The 20,254-nt window shown below is 43.8% G+C and overlaps 1 protein-coding gene across 1 annotated transcript in view; it reads right to left on the bottom strand.

Annotated features, from left to right (window-relative positions):
* Nucleotides 1-20,254, bottom strand: part of LOXL2 (lysyl oxidase like 2) — a 144,482-nt gene that overhangs the window by 104,194 nt on the left and 20,034 nt on the right. The window contains exons 2-3 of the mRNA XM_021001120.2: nt 17,090-17,535; nt 9,622-9,797 (exon numbers count right to left, since the gene is read on the bottom strand). Of these exons, the coding sequence (XP_020856779.1) occupies nt 9,622-9,797; nt 17,090-17,444 (531 nt within the window). The 5' untranslated portion in view covers nt 17,445-17,535. The remainder of the gene's footprint in view (nt 1-9,621; nt 9,798-17,089; nt 17,536-20,254) is intronic.

Here is a 20,254-nt window from a genome sequence, read left to right as displayed (position 1 = left end):
CCGGCCTCACTGCTCCCTAGGAGGGCTCAGCTGGGGACGGTAAATGCCTTTGGCATTTCTGCATGGGACTTCTGTATACTGCTACCATGTGCTGGCTTCTGGCTTGGACTTCACCTTCCAGCTGCATGCCGATCTCGTCTATTTGGATGGACTGAAACATCCTTATCCAGGTCTTCTGTTCCTGTTGGTGACCAGGATAGTGATATGCATGCGGCAAATGCAAGAGGGAAAAGAAGGGAAGGGAAGAGGAGGAGAGGGGAAGGGAGGGGAAGGGGAGGAAGAGAGAAGGTGGAAGAGAGAAGGTGAAAGAGAGAAGGAGATAAGAGCAAAAGGGAAGAGAGAACGGAGAAAGGGGAAAGGAGAAGTAAAGAAGGGGGAAGGAGAAAAAGGAGGAGGACAAAGTAGAGAAAGAGAAGGAGAAGGGAAGGAAGGAGCAAAGAGGAGAAGAGAGGAGAAGAGAGAAGAAGGAAAAGGAGAAAGAGAAAGGGAGAGAAGGGGAAAGAAAGGAGGAGGGGAAAAGTTCACGTCCCATTGTCAAGCACAGTGGCTCCTTTTCAATAATCATTTCCCTAATGACTTGCAAGTCTCCCACAGGCAGCTAGGTGATGCAGTAAATAGGATCTGGGTTCAAACCCTGCCTTAGATACTTGTTGAGATGTGTTACCCTAGGCAACTCATTCCATTCTCTTAGCTTAGTTATTTCATCTGTTAAAAAACTGGGCAAGAATCAAATGAAATGACCTAAAGGTTTGCAAACCCTAAGGTATTATATAAATGTTATTATTGCTATTAAAAATTGTAACCCCACCATAACGTTGACAACAGAGTGACAGCTTTCCAAGGGCCAGCCTAGCTAAGCATGGAAAGATTCCTCACTAGTAGGCTAGCTCTTTGGTAACGATTCTGCTATTATGGACTCTTAATTATTTTTTTTCCAATTTTGTAATTTCCTCTACTTCATCTCCTCAACCTTCTCCAGTCTGGTTTTTGACTTCATCATTCAATGGAAATTATTCTCTCCAAAGTTACCAATGAACTCTTCATTGGCAAATGGGAGTCTTCAGCCTTCTTAGCCTCTCTGCCACCTTCAGTACCGTTGCTCCCCCTCTCCTTTGGTCTTTCTCCTTGCTGGTCTTCATTCCCAGTTCTCTTCCTGTCTGACCTATTCTTCTCTGTCTCTTCTCAGTCTTTATGTATCTTCTTCCAGGTCACACTCACTAGTTGTGGGTGTTCCTCAAGGCTCTGTCCTGGGCTCTCCTTTTCTCCTTCTATTTTATCTCACTTGGTGGGTTCAATTATCATCTCTATACAGACAATCCCCAGATCTGGAATATCAAGCCCTACTCCAGTCCATGTCCAATTAGATGTCCCACATGTATCTTAACTGTAATATGACTGAAACAGAACTCATTTTCCCCTCCCAACCCTCCTCTCTTCCTATGTTACTATTACCATAGAGGAGAACACCCAGGCTTGAAACTTTGGTGTCACCTTCAACTCCTCCCCTCCCCTCATCACCTCTTGTCTGGACTGTTGTGATACCCTTTAACTAATCTTCTTGTCCCAAGTCCCTCCCTCACTCCAATCCATCCTCTGCTCAGCTGCCAAAGCCCGGATCTGTCTGTCTCACTTCTCTCCCCGACCAGTTGGGTCTTCAGCGGCTCCCGATTATTTCCAAGATCAAATATAAAACTTGATTTGGTTTTTAAAGCACTTTCCACCCTAGCCCCATCCTACCTTTGCAGGCTCCCCTCTACCTGCCCTATGACCCATTGGCCCTGCTTGTTCCTTATACACAATACTCCCCTTCAGCCCATGACTTTTCCCTGGCTAAACCTGGAATTCTGTTCCTCCTTACTGCTACCTTCAGGCTCAGCTCAAAGCCCACCTTCTGCAGGAAGTCCTTCTGGTCTTCTTAGATTTCACTCCCCTCCACAAACTCAATTAGTCAGCTCACTGCCCTGCCTGCTGTTCCTCCCACACTATGCTCATCTCTCACCTCCACGCCTTTGTATCGGCTGTTGTCCCTGCCTCCTGCTTTGTGGTTCTTCTCTACCTTGTCTTCCCCCATTCGAATGCAACCTCCTTTAGAGTAGGGGCCAATTTTGTTTTCTTCTTTTTATATCCCCTTTCAGTGCCTGGCACATAGTAAGCCCTGGATAAATGCTCTATATCTATTTATCTGTCTATCTATGTGACTTGCCCAGATCACACATTCATTCAGAGACTGAGATCCCAGAACCTCCAGACAGAGGTATCATAATCCCTGGTGGCCCCTGTGATTTATCATAACATAAATCTTGGGGCTTTATCCTGTCAGGCCTCAGATTATCCCACTGCAAAACAGATGAAGGATTGTCAAAGAATGTCAAGTTCTTTGGAATGGTTTCTTGAAAAAAAGGAAAAGGAATACACGGCAGAATGGTATGTGGTGGTTGTCCAAAGAGAAGGATGGCCAGATGGGCATTGTGCCATCTCCCTGTGGACATCAGTGCTCCCTCCAGTGCTTACTAGCTGTGTGACCCTGCAGAAGTCATTTATCCAGTCAGCCTCAGCTGACTGTGGGAGAGACAATAAACTATCTCTTTTTGCAGATGATATGTTTGGAAAATCCTAAAGATTCCACTAAAAAATTAGTTGAAACAACTAATAATTTTAGCAAAGGAGTAGGAAGTAAAATAAACCCACAGAAATCATAAGCATTTTTATATATTGCCCACAAAACCCTTTAAGAAGAGACAGATAATATAAAACACCTGAGAGTCTACCTGTCAAAACAGACCCAGGAAGTAAATGAACATAATTATAAAATGTTCTTTATACAAATAAAATCAGATTTAAATAATTGGAGAAATGTTAATGGTTCATAGATAGACAAAGCCAAAATAATAAAAATGATAATTTTGTCTAATTTATTTATTCAATGCCATCCCAATTAAATTACTTTAAAAATAATTTTACTGAGTTAGAAAAAATAACAGCAAGAGTCATTTGGAAGAACAAATGGTTAAGAATTTCAAAGAAACTAATTAAAAAATGTGAAGGAAGGAGGTTCAGCAGTTCCAGACCTCAAACTATATTATGTGGCATTAAGCCACAACATTGTCTGGTATAACCAAGAAATGGAGAGGTATTTCAGTTGACAGAATCAACATACGATACACAGCAGTGAAGGACAATAGTGACGTTGTGTTTGACAAATGTAAAGATTTAAGTCTTTGGATAAGAATTCACTATTTGGTAAAAATTGTTGGGAAAGCTTTGAAGCATTCTGGCAGAAATTGGGCATAGACCAATATCTTAAACCATGTACCAAGATAAAGTCAAAATGGATACATGACCTAGATATAAAGGGAGATATCACAAGAAAATTAGAAGAACATGGAATGTGTTACCTATCAGACTCATGAACAAGAGAATAATGTATGAAGAAACAGGAGATAGAGAGCATTATAAGATGTAAAATGGATAATTTTGATTATGCTAAATTAAAAAGTTCTTGTAGAAATAAAACCAATGTAGCCAAGATCAAAAGAAAATCAGAAAATTCAGGAGAAAATGTTTATAAACAGTCTCTCCAATAAAGGTCTAATCTCTCAAATATATAAAGAATTTTGTCAAATTTAAAAGAATAGAAGTCATTCTCCAATTGATAAGTGGTTAAAGGACAGGAACAGACAATTTTTCGATGATGAAATCAAAATTATATAGTCATATGGGAAAAATGTACTAAATCATTATTGATGAGAGAAATGCAAATTAAAACAACTTTGAGATATCATCTCACACCTATCAGACTGGCTAAAATGATAGATGCCTTTCAACTGAGGAATGGCTAAACAAATTGTGGTGTATAATAGTGATGGAATTCTACTGAACTATAAGAGATGATGAGCTGGTTGATTTTAGAAAAACATGGGGGCAGTGAGGTGACACAGTAGATAGAGCACCGGCCCTGAAGTCAGGAGGACCTGAATTCAAATCCAGCCTCAGACCAAACACTTGACACTTACTGGCTGTGTGACCCTGGGCAAGTCACTTAACCCCAATTGCCTAAAAAAAAAAAAGAAAAGAAAAAGAAAAAAGAAAAAAACATGGAAAGACTTGGACATATGTAGGAAGACGCTATCCACCTCCAAGAGAAAGAACTCATAAATAGAAGTATGTATAGCATGATTTACATATGTGTGTATATGTGTGTTTACATGTATGTAAATGTGTGTATATTTGTGTTTAAATGTAGCCTTCTCTAGGGCAGGGTGGGGAGGGAGGGAGAAAAGACATAAGGGGAGTTGGACTTGGTGACTAAATGTCCTTAATGGTTGTGAATCTCTGATACTAAGATTCTCTGATTTTGTCTGATCCACCCCCAGCAGCATTTTGACTCACCTTCCTCCCATTCAAGCTGTCAATGCCTCTCTTGTGCCAAGTAGCCTAGGTCTAAGCTCAGTACTCAAAATGGGTCATCCTGGGGCTACAATTATGGCAGTAAACTAAACAGAGACCTATTAAGTACATCATAGACAAGCTCACTGTCTCTGTCCTTTGGGGGTGTAACGTGAGGAAATTAAAAGATTCTGTGTACTTCTCATTGTTGCTCTAAGTTTATCCCTGCAGAATCACAATCCATTTTACATTCACGGGGAGAAGGCATTGTTGGAAAAACAGGTACTCACCAGGGTATATGAGCCAGATCAGTCAAGCAGGCAGGCAACATTTATTGAGTGCCTGTTGCATGCTCAGCACTGTCATAGGAACTATGGAATTGGGGGATGGGGGAGTAGGGAAGGTAATACAGAACTTTAGAGCAGAGCCTCTGACCTTAAGAAACTGGGATGAGCAATACATCTGAAATTTTCCAGGAGATATATGAGCTACATTCCACGGGGACACATTACTAGGGCTGTAGACTGGGTTTAACCTTCAAAAGCCACCAGTATCGTTGGAAGCTTAGCTCATGTTCATCATTAGCAACGAGAATGACATCAGCTTACATTTTTGAAAGACCTACGGCTCCACAGGCTGAAAAAGAGAAGGTTCCATGGGCACAGGATGGCTGTCGTTGAGTATCTGAAGGACTGGCATTTAGAAGAGGGATTAGTTTTATTTTCCATGGCCCCAGAAGGGCCAACTTGCATCCTATGCTCCAACCAAACCAGCCTGCTTAATAGATGGCCTTTTGTCTATGAGGGCAGGTTGATATAGTAAGTAGGGCATTGGACTGTAATCAGCAGGTCCTGAGTTCAAATCCTACCTCAGACACTGACTAGCTGTATAAGCCTAATCCTTCTGTGTCCCAGTTTCTTCATCTATAAAGTGAAGAAATTGGTCTTGAGAGCTTCCAAGGTCTCTTATAACCCTAAAATAAAATGATCTGATATATACATGAATTGCCTTCACATGTACCCACACATATTTCATATATATATTACATATATATAATATACACATACAACAACCACAATGAACATACACACACATATACATGTGTGTGTGTGTGTGTGTAGATAGACAGACAGACAGACATACAGACAGATAGATAGATAGATAGATAGATAGATAGATAGATAGATATAGATAGATAGATAGATATGGGCAGCTGGTGGCACAGTGAATAAAGCACTGGACCTGGAGTCAGGAAGACCTGAGTTCAAATCCAGCCTCAGACTCTTCCTAGCTGTGATGCTTGGGCAAGTCACTTCACCCTGTTTGCCTCAGTTTCCTCATCTGTCAAATGAACTAGAGAAGGAAATGGCAAACCATTTCAATATCTTTGTTAAGAAAACCCCAAATGGGCTCATGATGAGTCAGACATGATTGAAATGACTGAACACAACAAATTTCACATACACACACACAGACACATATGTGTATGCAGGCAATTCATTGTAGAATATTTTGAGCGTCTGTTGTATACAAAGCATCGTGTAAGGGCTGAGCAAAACACGAGGAGGAATGAAACGTGGCTTTGTACTCAGGGAGCTTCTAATCTAGTAGAGGAGACACGAAGTGTACCAAGATAGAAGTAGTAAAGAGGAAGATCTAGACTTTATGGAAATAAAAACTTCCTAAAAAATGGAACTATCCCAAAATGGAAGGGTCAGCCTTGGGAAGGAAGGAAGGAAGGAAGGAAAGTGTTGGCTCCCCCTAGCTTGAAAGTTTCAGGAAGGGACTGGATGGCACATGTTGACAGTACTTGAAAAGATAGTTTTGGTCGGGTGCAAGTTGGACTATATCCCTTCCAACTCTGGGAGTCTGTGACCATTACTTTGAGGTCTTTGAGGAGAGGCTGGCTGACTATTTGTGGATATATTATTGTGGGAGTTCTTTGGAGGTTTGAATTATTCTAGACGGCCACCCAGGTCCCTGCTGCCGACTCTCGAACTCTGTGATTCTGTGAAATGCACAGACCACGTGTTTGTGAATTAATAAGTCTTCACCTGCAGTCCTTTCCCACTGTGTCTTTACAGCACGAATGTGACTCAGGGATTTTCCAGATTGCACCAGGAGGCAACTTACTAGAGCACAGGGGTGGGGAACTAGTGAATCCAAACTTCACTTTAATACAGGATTTGCTCCGTAAAACTTGGACTCAGTCAAAAGGCTGCACCCAAGGACCTAGAAGGCCACTTGTGGCCTGGAGGCTGTAGGTTTCCTCCAGCACTCTGCTCTAGGAGATCCCACGAAGACAGAAAGGCTTTGAGCGTGGGCCTAGCCCGGGGGGGTGCCATCAGCTGACGGGCAACAACCACCCTCGTTCAGCTCCTCATTGCTCCTCACCTGGACTAGTGCAATGGTCTCCCAATTGGCCTCCCTGCCCACTTCACACAGCTGCCAAGGTAATGCCAAGGCATGACCATGCCACACCCTACTCAAGAAATCCCAGTGGGTCAGTATCACCCTTGAAATCAAACACAAACTTCTCCATCTGGAATCTTCAGCCCTTCACACAGTCTACAATACAGTCAAACCAACCTTCTTGCTGTCCCTCACCTTTGACATTCCATCTCCCATCTCTGTGACCTTGCACATCCCTCATTCCCGGAATGCCCTCCCTCCTCACTCTCATCTCTTGGAACCTCTCGGTGCCTTCAAAGCTTAATTCAGGGGCCACTACCCATAGAATCCCTAGAGCTACCGTTGCTTCCCCGCACCCAAATGACCTTGTGCATATTTACTTTACACTTTGTAGCTTCTTATATGTCTACCTGTTGTTTCCCCTGATAGAACGTAAGCCCCTGAAGGAGGGAGTGTTTCATTTTTGGCTTTGTATCACAAGGGGCCTCTCACTATGCATGGCACATAGTAGGTGCTTTAAAAATGCCTGTTGATCAATAGAATGTGGGCTCTCTGAAGGTAGGCATTGCTTCATTTTTGCCTTTGTATCACCAAAGCCTAGCACATAGTGGATGCTTATTAAATGTTTAATTGTTTGACCAGCTTAACTAAGCTAAGGAGGCTTATCATCAGGTGGACCACAGAGGGATGCCTTTTTTGTTCCTAACAACTCTTGAAAAATAGTTAACTAGTTGTTAAGGGATAGCATGCACTAAAAAGAAAAACAAAAACAAAAAATCCAGATGGCTCCTTGAATTACTGCCGTGTAGCTGAGATATATAATAACCTCCTCTGGCCATGATGTAATGCTGGATTGGATGCCAGCCCAACTTGAAGGGTACACCATGGGGGTGGTCTCATCCCATCCCAGAGTTTGGGATGAAACAAGCCTGGTGAGTCTAACAGCTAATCTCTTTTCCATAATGCAGGCTTGGCCAGCATCCCAGAGTGTTTGGTGTGCTCTAGGAATATAAGAGAAAATGGAAGGATGGGGTTAGTCATGGAGAGAAAATGTTAAAACCACATTCCATTGGCAGAAACCTTCTGGAGACCAAATAGGGCAATTTCAAAGACTTCCTTGAACATCTCCATCATCAGCTCCACAAAACAGCTGGAGACCAATTACCATAATTATCCACCTAGAATAGGAGAGGGGATAGGGGCTGGACCTGTGATTTCATTGGGATAGAGGACTCCAAAGTTAAGAGATTTCTCCAGATTTATCATCATATAGCCAGGATGTGTTTGGAAGGACCAGAATGAGGTCCTCCAGGCTCCCAGACCAGTTCTCTCTGCATGTCTCCATGATGCCTACAGTTTGCCTCAAATAACAGAGAGATCCTGGATCCTAAGGGTGTTGGTCCTTGAAGGCATTCCATCATCAGGGGTCATTTTCTGGCAAGTTCCTTGAAGTCAAGGAGGGGGATTTCCATGGGCCTTACAGTGCTTGACTATCATATAGTAATTAAATATGTGTTAGTTAACTAATTAATCGAGATATTTGTGGTTCAGGAACTGGGAATATTTAGCCCGGAGAAGAAAAGCTTACGGGGGTGGAGAGGCGATCACATGCTAGCTGTCTCCAAGTATTTGAAGAGCTGTCCTGGGGCAGAGGGAATAGAAGCCACCAGATTTAGGAGTCATCTATTCTGACCCTCCCATTTTACAGAGGAAGAAACTAAGGCTGAAGAAGGGTAAGTGATTGTCCAAAGGTTACACTGTTGGTGGGCCAATGGCACTAAGTAGACTTGTGCTGTTGGCCACAGGAGGGAAGAACAAATGGAAGCATGAAGTCAGGAAATCTTCCAAAGGTCAGAGTTGTCCCCAAGTGGAAAGACTGCCTTGGGAGGTAGCGGGCTCCCCATCACTGGAAGCCTTCAAGCAAAAGCTATTTATTGTAGAGAGGGCTTGGGGTTCAGATCTGGGTTGGAGAAGATGGCCACTGACGTCTCTTCCACCTAAGATTTGGGGAACCTGCCTCTTCCTAATCATAGAAGACCCTTCAGGCTAAGGCAGCTATGTGATCCAGTGGAAAGCATCGGACTTAGGAGTTAAGAAGACCTGAATTCAAATCCTGCCTTAGACATTTAACTAGCTGTGTGACTCTTGGTAGCTAACTGAACCTCTCTCAAGCTCAGTTCAGTCTACAAGCATTTACTGAGTACCAACTGTGTGCCAATTACTGGTGATACCGAAGACAGGTCTTGTTCTCAAGGAGTTCACAGTCTAATGTGGGAGACAACATGCGAAAACTATGTACAAACAAGATGAGAGCAGGATCAATTAAAGATCATCAATGGAAGGAAGTCACGCAGACAGAGAAGGGCTGAGAAGCGGTTCTTACAGAAGGTGAGACTTTAGAGGAAACTGGGAGGATTCCGGGAAAGCCAGGGAGTGGAGATGAGGATGGAGGGAGGTCCAGGTATTGGGGACAACCAGAGGAAATGCTAGGGTTGGGACTGAAGTGTCCTATGGGAGAAACAGCCACGAGGCCACTGTGACTGGATCATAGAGTCTGAAGAACCAAGTAAGGTGTAAGAAGACTAGAAGGGAGGAAGGAGCCAGGTTGTAAAGGGCTTTAAAAGCCGAACAGCACCTACCTCCCAGGGTTGTTGTAAAGATGAAATCACATAGGTAAAGCACCCTATACACCTTCAAGTGCCATATAAATGCTCACATTTGTCATCAACATCACCATCATCATCACCATCATTATTATGTAACTGGGTGCAAATTGAATACAACCAGGGATGCAGACTGTACGTGGAAGTGAGCATTACTTACATCAATCTGATTGATGAGCGAGTTGTCAAACTTGAAGCCAGGGATTCTTTTATCACTGCACACTACGCCCACATCTTCTGTGTGTTTGCAGTCAGCAACACCCCACCCGTTGGAGGAGCAGGCGGCCAGGGTCACTTCTGTACCCGTGCAGTGAACGTTGTCCATCCAGATTGGGCCTGCAGGGGAGAAGAAGGAAGCCAAGAATGATGTAAAGGAAGGTTTGGGTCTTGGAGCAAAGAGAGGGTTGGTCTAATCCCTTCAGAGGTCCCTTCCATTCCTCTGTCTCCATCTCTATGACTCTATGATCTTATCATCTTATGATCCTATTATCGTCATCATCTTATACTGACCTAGAACTAAGACCTGAACTCAGTTGCCCTACATACAGCCCCTCAGCCCATCCTCCCATCAGACTCTTCTTATTCTATGACCTAGATATTTCCCTCTAGCCCTGGGTCTATATCTATAACTCATTCACAGAGCTCCACATAGTAGGCCAGAGCTGATTTCCTGGTATGGTGGGAAAAACGCTGAATTTAGAATTAAATCAGATTAGAGGAGATGGGTTCAAATGCCACCTCTGCTGTTCACTACTTATGTGGTAGCAGGCCTTCTCTGAGCCTCAGTTTCCCCACCTGTAAAATGAAGGTGTTGACTACAATGACACCTAAGTCACTTCCACCTCTCCTGTTATGATCATCATGATAACACTTTGCAGATATCATCTTATTTGATCCTTACAACAACCCCAAGTGGTAGGAACTATTCGTGTAATGATAGGTATTCTCCCAATTTTAGTATGAGGAAATGAGATTCAGAGAGGTCGAGACTTGCCTGGGATCACAAGCTGCTGAGCATCAGGGGCAGGGTCTGAACCCAGGCCTCTCCTGGCCCCAAGCCTAGCACTTTTCCCAGAGCTGTTATAAAAAAAAAAAAACCTTGGGAAATTACAGGTTGGACCACACCTCAGTCCCCCATGACTGCCACTGGGAGAGAAGGAAGAAACAAACACTCATAACTGGTGATTAACCCTTCCCCTAGATGCTCATACCTTCAAATTTTACTAAATTAAAACTGCACTGACTCTTGGAACACTTTGTGTAGCAATCAATTGACAAGCATGTATTAAGCGCCTACTGTGTGCCAGGTGCTGTGATAGATGGCGATGATGCAAAGACAAAAAGGAAACAGCCCCTGCCCTCAATCTTACATTCTGTTGGGGGGACAGGGGGGGAACCAAAGTGTACACATATATGTGTGTATGTGCATTGTGCACATGATGTGTATAAGATATGCAAAATGTGCCACACCAATCAAACTATCAAAAATTATTTTATAGAGCTAGAAAAAAAGAATAAAATTCATCTGGAAAAATAAAAGGTCAAGAATACCAAGGGAACCAATGAGAAAAATGTAAAGGAAAGTGGCTTAGCAGTATCATATTTCAAACTGCATTACAAAGTGGTAATTATCAAAACAATCTGGTACCGGCTAAGAAATAGAGTGGTGGATCAGTGGAATAGATTGGGTACACAAGACACAGTAGTAAATGACCATCGTAATCTAGTGCTTGATAAACCCAAACATCAAAATTTTTACAACAAGAACTCACTATCTGACAAAAATTTCTAAGAAAACTTAAAAGCAGTTTGGCAGAAACTAGGTATAGACCAACATTGTATACCAAGGTAAGGTCAAAATGGGTATATGATTAAGAAATAAAAGGTGATATCATAAGCAAATTAGGGAAGCATGGAAAATTTTACCTGTCAGATCTACAGATAAAGGAAGAATTTATGACTAAGCAAGAGATAGAGAATCACAGGAAGCAAAATAGATAATTTTGATAAATAGATCATTTTAAAAGGTTTTACATAAGCAAACCTAATGCAGCCAAGATTAGAAGGAAAGCAGGAAACTGGAAGGAAAATCTTACAGCAAGTTTCTCTGATAGAGGTCTCATTTCTCAAATATGCAGGAAACTGAGTCAAATTTGTAAAAAATACGGGTTATTCTCCAATTGATAGATGATCAAAGGATATGAACAGGTGGTTTTAGAAGAAGAAATTGAAGGTATCAGTAGTCATATGGAAAAATGTTCTACTCACTAACTGGGCAAGTCGCCTAACCCCAATTGCCTCACACACAAAACAAACAAACAAACAAAAAAGTTCTGAATCACTATTGATTAGAAAAATGCAAATTAGAACAACTCTGAGGTACCACCTTCCATTTTTCAGATTGACCAATACGACAGAAAAGTAAAATGATAAATGCTGGAGAAGATGTAAAAAAAATTGGGACACTAATGCACTCTTAGTAGATAGTGAACTAGGCCAGTCACTCTGGAGAAGAATTTGGAACTATCCCCAAAGACCTATTAAACCATGCCTACCCTTTGACCCAGCAATACCATTAATATGTCTGCATCCCAAAGAGATCAGAGAAAAGAGAAAAAAGGATCTATTTATATGTGGATACTCATAGAAGCTCTTTTTATGGTGGCAAAGAAATTGAGAGGATCCCCACCATTTGGAGAATGGTTGAAAAAGTTCTGGTATATTATAATAATGGAATGCTACTGTCCTATAAGAAATGATAAGAAGGATAGTTTCAGAAAAAACCTGGGAAGATTTATATGAACTGATGCAAAGGGAAGTGAGTAGAACCAGGAGAACATTTGTACACAGTAACAGGAATATTGTATGACAATCAGCTCAATGATTCCCTCACAAGTTGCGGTTATCATTTGCCCTTCATTCTTGAAAAAGACCATGACACCAGGAAGATGACGCCGTGACTTGCAAGTGAATTGGTTTCAAGTGAGGGAAAGCTGTGCAAAGTCACCAGCCTCACTTTTGAAAGACTTTTTATGAAAAGTGTTCTCCACCTCCAGAGAGAAAACTGATGGAGTCTGCATGCAGATTGAAGCATAATTCTTTTTCACTTTCTTTTTCTTTCTTTTTTGGCAACATGGCTAATATGGAAATATGTTTTGCATGATTTTCCATGTATAATTGATATCATATTTCTTGCCTTCTCAATGGGTAGGGGAGAATTGGGAAGAAGAAAATTCTGAATTCAAAAAAATTAGTGAATGTTAAAAAATAATAAATGAAAAATGAATACATGATTCTGGGTTTCGAATGGAAGTTCCTTGAAGACAGGATTGTTTTCATTTTCATCTCTGTAACCTCAGCACCTGAGACAGCACCTTAAATCAATATTCACTGAATGAAGGATTGATGGGCATCTATAACAACTCTGCTTTAGGCTTAGTGTCCTGCTTACTTAATTCCATGTCAAAGCTGATTCTCAAACTCAGATCTTTGGACTCCAGGCCAGAGCTTGTCTCCAGCTGTCTCTGAACCTTGCAGAGATGCTGAGACTCTTGTTTCTACAGACATCTGTTCCCCATTTGGCCTTTAATGGGAGATGGTAACAGCCAGTTGACATCTCTTCTCTTTCAGAGATCGCTGAAATATTAATTTTAACCATATTCCCTCCCATGCAAATGTTGAAGAAGAGACATCCAGAACTTGACCTCCTCCTTATCCCACTTCCCTGAATATGTGTTCATGGTGCACAGAAGTCTGGGCCCCAAAGAAGAGGCCTCTTCCATCTGTTGCCACTTCTGGGCATCCTTTCTTCCTAAAGCTCAGCAGAGGTAAATAGGTATTTTCCAGCCTAAAAAGTGCACACTTACAGATACTAGGAATCACAGATCTAAAGGTAGAAGTAACCTCTGAGGCCATCTTGTCCAACCCTTTCCTCATTTTATAGATGAGAAAACTGAGCATACGGAGGTTAAGTGACAGGCCCAAGGTCATGCAGGTAGTAAGTGCCAGAGCCAGGATTTCAACCCAGATCCCCTGACTCTGAGCCCAGTTCTCTTCAAGTACTGTGTAGTCTGCCTCTCACATAGCAAGGCCTGTCGGTTTTACCTGTGAAGCATCTCTCCAATATGCCCCCTCCTCTCCTCTGACACCGACACCACCCTGAGTCAGCCCCTTATCACCTACTCCTGGATTATGCTCAGGATCACACAGCTAGTAAGTGTCTGAGGTTGTATTTGAACTCAGGATTTCCTGACTATTTGAATGAGCACTGGTGCTGGAGTTAGAAAGCCCAATACCATCTCCCAGGATTATTGTTTGTGTGACCCAGAGCAAGTTACTTGACCACCCTGGGTTACCAACCCCTCTATAAAATGAGGGGTTGAGGGGCAGCTAGGTGGAGCAGTGAACAGAGCACTGGCCCTGGATTCAGGAGGAGCTGAGTTCAAAACCGGCCTCAGACACATAACACTTACTAGCTGTGTGACCCTGGGCAAATCGCTTAACCCCATTGCCTAGCCAAAAAAAACCCCAAAACCAATAAAATGAGGGGTTGGATTAGATAGCCTTTAATGTCCCTTTTAACTCTATATCTATGACCCAAGCAAGCCATGTCAGGGGCTGCAATTCTTTTGACATCTCAAAGGGAGTCTTTATGTTTGAAAGAATTGGGAACCACTGATATAAAGGCATTTTACTCCAACCCCTTTTATTAAAAAATGGAAAAGCTCAGCTCTATTGCCGTTCTCCAATCAACTCCAGGAGACAACAAGGGAGGCAGAAGTCCCAGTATACTCTGCGCTGGCAGCCCACATCTGGAGTACTGCATTTTAGGAAGAACATTGATAAATTGGAGGGCAAACAAGGATGATGAGAAGTCTGGAGACCCCACCGAACCAGAATCCATGAAAGGAAATGAGGATGCTGAGCTTGGAAAAAAGACCTACTGGGAACAAGATGGTTAGCTGCTTCCAACTATTCACAGGGCTGACTAATAGGGGGAGACCGGTCAGACTTGTTTCTTCACCCTAGAGAGAAGGATGTTGGCTTGTTATGAAATGGGCAGAAGCCTCACAGAGGCAGATTTTGGCTCCATAGAAGAAAGACCTTTCTCAGAATGCGCTGTCCAGCAATAGAACAGGCTGATCCAGCAGGACAGAGTTGACACGACTGGAGGTCTTCAAATAGGGGCTGGATAACCACCTGTCCAGTGTGTTTTAGCAGGTTGGGTCTGGGCTAGATGACCTCACCCTCAGGTTTCCTCACTTGCAAAAATGATAAGGATGGAGGAGAAGAGCCCTCTTTCTAATTTTCTATGAATACCTCTGTGGGACTGCTCTCACTCCAACCCCTTACGGTTTGGAAAGTACAGGGCAAAACATCCATTGTTTAAAATTAAGGGCTGTGATAGAATCAATAGTATGTGAACCCCTCAAAGGCAGGGATTGTTTAATTTCTTGGTTTTGTATTCCCAGCACCTGGCCCAACTCCTGGCATGGAGTAGGTACTTAATAATTGCTGGTTGGTTGACTGCAGAGGAGCAACACAGGCTGGAGGTCAGACCATTCCTCTGCCCCCAGCCCATTAGCTCTCCAAGCCCAGGTCCTGCTGAAATGTATCCGTCCATGATGGACGGCTTGGTCGGTTCTCAACACAAGTGAGGTTGGTCCTTAAATGTAAGGAACAAAGACCTTATTGAAAATCTGGAGTTGAAACTTCCCAGCTGGTTTCCCCATTCTGTCTGGATCATGAGGGAGGCTCTTTGAAGCACTCTTCTCTAACCCAGAGCTGTTTCCACAGCAAACTGTTGTTTGGTAGCAACATGATTTCCATTTGGGACCCTCAGTGGGCAAAGAAGAAGAGAGATTTAGGAGCACTGAGTAAGGACTGGAAGGGGCCTCAGAGGGAAGTTAGGCCCACATTTTGCTGTTCAAGAAGAAGAAATTAAGGCCAAGATACAGGAAATGATTTGCCTGAGATTAAACAGGTAAGTGTTAGGGTTGGGATTGGAACTCAAGTCCCTTGTCTCTGCCCCTGAGAGGCAGTAAGCAAATCTGTGAATTAGCATTTAAGTGCTTGCTGTGCACAGGCTGTCATCATGGATAGAGAGCTGGTCCCATAGCCAAGAAGTCTTGGGTTCAAGTTTTGCTCCTGATACATACTGATTATGTGACTTTGGGCAATCATGAAAATACTCAGTTATTCTCTAAGACTAAACTGCAGAGGTGCTAGCTTGCTTTGGTAGGGTGATTTCTCTCTTCTGGGAGTTCCCTGCACTACTGAAATCACAGGTCCAGTCTCTATCCATAACCTCTAACCAAGCCTAGGGACCCTTTTCTGCTTGGTGCCACCTCTTAACAGTAAGGCAAAGGATCATTGCCTTCCTACAATCCCCTACAAGCTCCCCATGGAGGAAATATAGAATGAGCTACTTGGGGTGACAGAGACGGTAGGAAGAAGGGAGAAAGGGGTTTCTTTTGCATACACAAAGCTAATTGGATGGGTGGGTAGGGGTCTCAGTCTGAAACATAAATGGCTTTAGAGGGATCTGGGTTCAAATCCCTATTTAGACATCAACTAGCTGGTTGACCCTGGGCAAGTCATTTATCCTCTTGGGGCCTCAGTTTCCTCATCTGCAAGTTAAGAGGGTTGGTCTTGATGACCTCTAAGGTTCCTTCTGGCTCTTGATCCACAACCCAATGATCCCAGCCTGGCACTACAAACTCCATTTATAACACACTAATTCTCTTGCAAACTCCTGGCATTTCTACATTCTGATTCTGGCAAGTATAGACCCTACTTCACTCAACCCCAGTTGGACCAACTCTGTACCCATGGTATACATTCTCACACACCCAGGCTAATCCCTGCCACATCCCCTAGTATCAATGTCCCTGGTATGTCTGGGCACCTCTTCACTAGTCCTGTATCATGGTAGGCAGACTTATAGTCACCTGGGTGCGGCCATGCTGCTCTTCAATCTGGGCATCCCCAGACTCTAATAAAGGCATTTATAATGCACATACATGATTACAGTCCTAAGCTAAGAGTTCCAAAGGAGAGACAATGAGGTAGAATGGATAGAGGGCTCTTATCATTAGGAAGACCCAGATTCAATTTCTGCCTTTGACCTGTCCTAGCCCTGTGACTTTGGACAAGACCTTTCTATTCCCTGGGCCTCAGTTTCCTTATCTGTAAAATGAGGTGAATATGTTTATTTCTAAAGTCCCTTTTAGCTTTAGCAGTCTATGGTGCAGTTTTAATGTTTTTTCTTGCTTTGATAATACGTATTCTAAAGTCCCTCCCAGCTCTGACATTCTCTGTTCTGAGATTCCCCTCCCCCCAAATCTGATATTCTCTATTCTAAGGTTCCCCTCCAAGTCTGGCACTCTCTGTTCTAAGATTATTTTCCAGCTCTGACATTTTATGTTCTAAGGTCTGACAATCAACACTATATATCCAATAAATGCTTTTTATTCCATCCATCCATCCATCTATCCATTCATTCATTCATGAATTCATGTTATGTACTAAGGATCTAAATCCTACAATCCTTAACAAGATGAACAGGTTCTCAGTCCTAGGTCCCACCTCACACCGACAAACCAGGTCATGAAAGCACTGGGTTTTACCTTCTCCTTTGCCATAGGAGGAGCTGGGCGCCCAAGATATGGCTTCCACATAACCCAGCTCACGACAGACCACATGGGCAGCGTGGATGGAGAAGTCGTCATCACACACCGTGCCCCACACCCCATCGTAGTACAATTCCACTCGGCCCTCATTGTGTTTCCTCTTCTGTCCAGCCAGACGCAGTTGGATCTTGGGGACATTTGCTGGACGCTCAGGCTGTTGGTACTCAGGCTGGGGCTGCTGAAAGTACTCAGGGTAGTAGGGCCAGTTTTCATACTGAGTGAGGCTCAGGGAGGGGAGGATGAGCAGCACAGCCAGATAGTGGTGACAACATGAGCCCAGGGACCTCTCCATTCTTGGTCTCTTGCTGGGCACTCTGATGGAAGGACCTCCTCAAGCAGGTGCTATGGGGTGTTCAGTGCAAGCAGAACAGAGCCGAAGTTTTCTGTAAGAGAGGAGATGTGCATAAGCACCCAGGACAAGAGACTCTTAATCAGGGCAAGGCACCAAACTTAAACAAATTTAACCCAAGAACTTCTCCAGAAGAGTCAGGAGGGGAGAAGGAGGTAAATGGTACTTGTGTTTCAGGTGACGACATATTGGGAGGGTGGGTTCTTTTCTGAGCTGCCCCACCAGATTTCCCCCTAGAGAGGGGGGATGGGGAAGAGGAGGTACAGTTGGTGCTATAACAGCAGCACTCATGGAATCACAGCATTTCTGAGCTGGAAGAGGCCTCAGAGCCCATTTGGTCCTCCCCATACCTGGAAAAGGGTCTTGTCTCCAACACACCCGACCTGTGGTCCTGTAGCCTCTCTGCTTGAGGACCTCCAGTGAACTGGAAGCCTGCCCCACCCACCTCTCCAAGCAGCCCATTGCAATCTCGGCAAGTTCTCACTGTTGGCAAGTTTTCCTTGAGCCCCACGGGGCCTGGTGCTGCCTTTGGTTCTGCCAAACAGAGCCAGGAAATCTCTCCTCCACGAGATGGCCCTTCAGGCACTGGAAGGCTGCACTTGTATGGAGGCTTTGTGGCACCATTGTGGCTCTGGTATCAGAAGACCTTTCATTCATATCCCACCTCTGACTCTTACTATGGATGTGACCTCGGACAAATCACTTACCCTACCCATTTTCTCATCTGTAAAACAAGATGGCAGCTATACTAGATGGCTTCTGACTTTCCCTTCCAACTCTAACTTGTGGTACCATGATCCAATATCCCCTGCTAAGTCTTCTCCTCTCCTGGATAAATGTTCCCATTTCTTCCAACCAATCCTGCTATGGCATGAACTAGAGGCCCTTTGTCACCCTTGTCACCCTCTTCTGGTCACTGTCCAACTTATTCACATCCTTTGTAACATGGGATGCCCAGAATGGAACACAATCCTCCAAACAGGGCCTGGCCCCAGCAGAGTCCAGACAAGGCAGCAAACACCTGATTCATTATTCCTAGAAGCTCTGCCCCTCCTACTGCAGCCCAAGATGGGGCTCACTTTCTTAGCCACCAGATCACACTGCTGACTCATGAAGTTTGCGGTCCACTAAAAGCCCCCAGGATCTTTTTCACATCTTTTAGCCCCATTTTGTACATGTTGAAATTGAATCCAGCCACAAGCCTTAACATTTATTCAAACTCAAATAGGTCTGTGATCTCAATAAGATGGGTGCTCCCCAACAATGCAGACTGAACCTGAACCATGCCATGCCTGTAAACCATGCTCTTGTCCACGGGCTCTCATGGCCTCACTGCAGGAAGTGGGGGGAGGGGGGAAGGGAACAAGTGTCTGCCATGTGCCAGGCATGGTACTGAGCGCTTTATAAATATCTCACATGATTCTCACAACAACCCTGTGAGGTGAGTGCTATTATGATCCCCAGTTCAGATGAGGAAACGCAGGGAAACAGAGGCTGAGTAACTTGCCCAGGGTCACACAGCTAGTAAGTGTCTAAGGCCACATTTGAACCCAGATCTTCCTGATTCCAGGCTCAGTACTCTGTCCACTGTGACACCCAGCTGCCTGCACCCAATGGGCTGGGTGGGGAGGGTTGGGCTCCCTGGATTTCCTGGGACTTCTTGGGAAGACCAGTGGAACACATGGACCATCTGATAGCGACTCTTTACTCTCATCACCTTTTTTGCTCAACTATTCCTTTGAAAGCCAGAGTGGCAAGGAGGACAAGAAGGGTTGAAATTCCAGCATCCTGATTCACCAAGCAAGGCATGGACAGAGCCAGGGCAGAGCATCCCAGCTGCTGGAGAGAAGCAGATCAGGAATAAATGAGGGAGGAAGAAAGGGGCACTCAGTCTTTGCCATTTGTGGCCATAAAAATAAATGGGAAGAGACATGGTCATCTGTTCCCTCCCCCCCAGAAAGAGCCATTCAAAAACCCTGGGCCAAGATAACAGGCTGGTTCAGGACAGGGACAGGGACCCTGCCCGTGGTACGTGTCTGCTCCTCTGCCATGATGGCTCCCTGACCTTCTGCCTGCTCTCAGAACCAGACACACGGTCTGGGATGCATTTTCACTCTCTGCTTTATAAACTTTCCAAACTTGAAACTAACAATATGAGAACAGCGGCTTGACTCACTGCCATTTGGTGATCCGCATTCTCCTTCATCCAGATAATGTCACTGAGCTCAACAAACATTTATGAAGCACTCACTATGTCTCAGGCACTGTGCCAGGAGACAGGGGATTCAAAGATGAGGCAGGCAGTGAAGTGTAATGGAGAGCACACTGATTCTGGAGTCAGGAGACTTGGGTTCACATTCTGCCTCTGACTCTTATCAGTTGTGAGACCTTAGGTAAAGGAATGGACCTCTCCATGCTTCAGTTTTCTTAAATGAAAAATGAGAGATGTTAGACTAGCCGGCTTTTAACTCTAGATGAGAGGCTCTTAACCTGGGGTCCATGAATAGATTTCAAGGGACCCGTGAACTTGGATGGGGAAAGAAGTACATATTTATTTCTAATAAAATACTGACCTCCTCTGCAATCCTATTTTTTCCCCTCCTTTTAAAAACCACTGTTCTGAGAAGTCCAAAGGCTTGGCTAGCCTGCTAAGGGGTCCATTACTGAAAAAAAAGGTTAAAAATGCATGCTCTAAATCTATGAAAGACAAAGGTTCTGTCCCCAAGAGGTTTATATTCTAGTGGGAGATACAG

Source organism: Phascolarctos cinereus, unplaced genomic scaffold, assembly GCF_003287225.1.
Source record: "Phascolarctos cinereus isolate Bilbo 61053 unplaced genomic scaffold, phaCin_HiC Scaffold_2;HRSCAF=192, whole genome shotgun sequence".
Taxonomy (NCBI): domain Eukaryota; kingdom Metazoa; phylum Chordata; class Mammalia; order Diprotodontia; family Phascolarctidae; genus Phascolarctos; species Phascolarctos cinereus.
The sequence above is the reverse complement of the archived record's forward strand: the minus strand, read 5'-3'. Positions and strand labels throughout refer to the sequence as shown.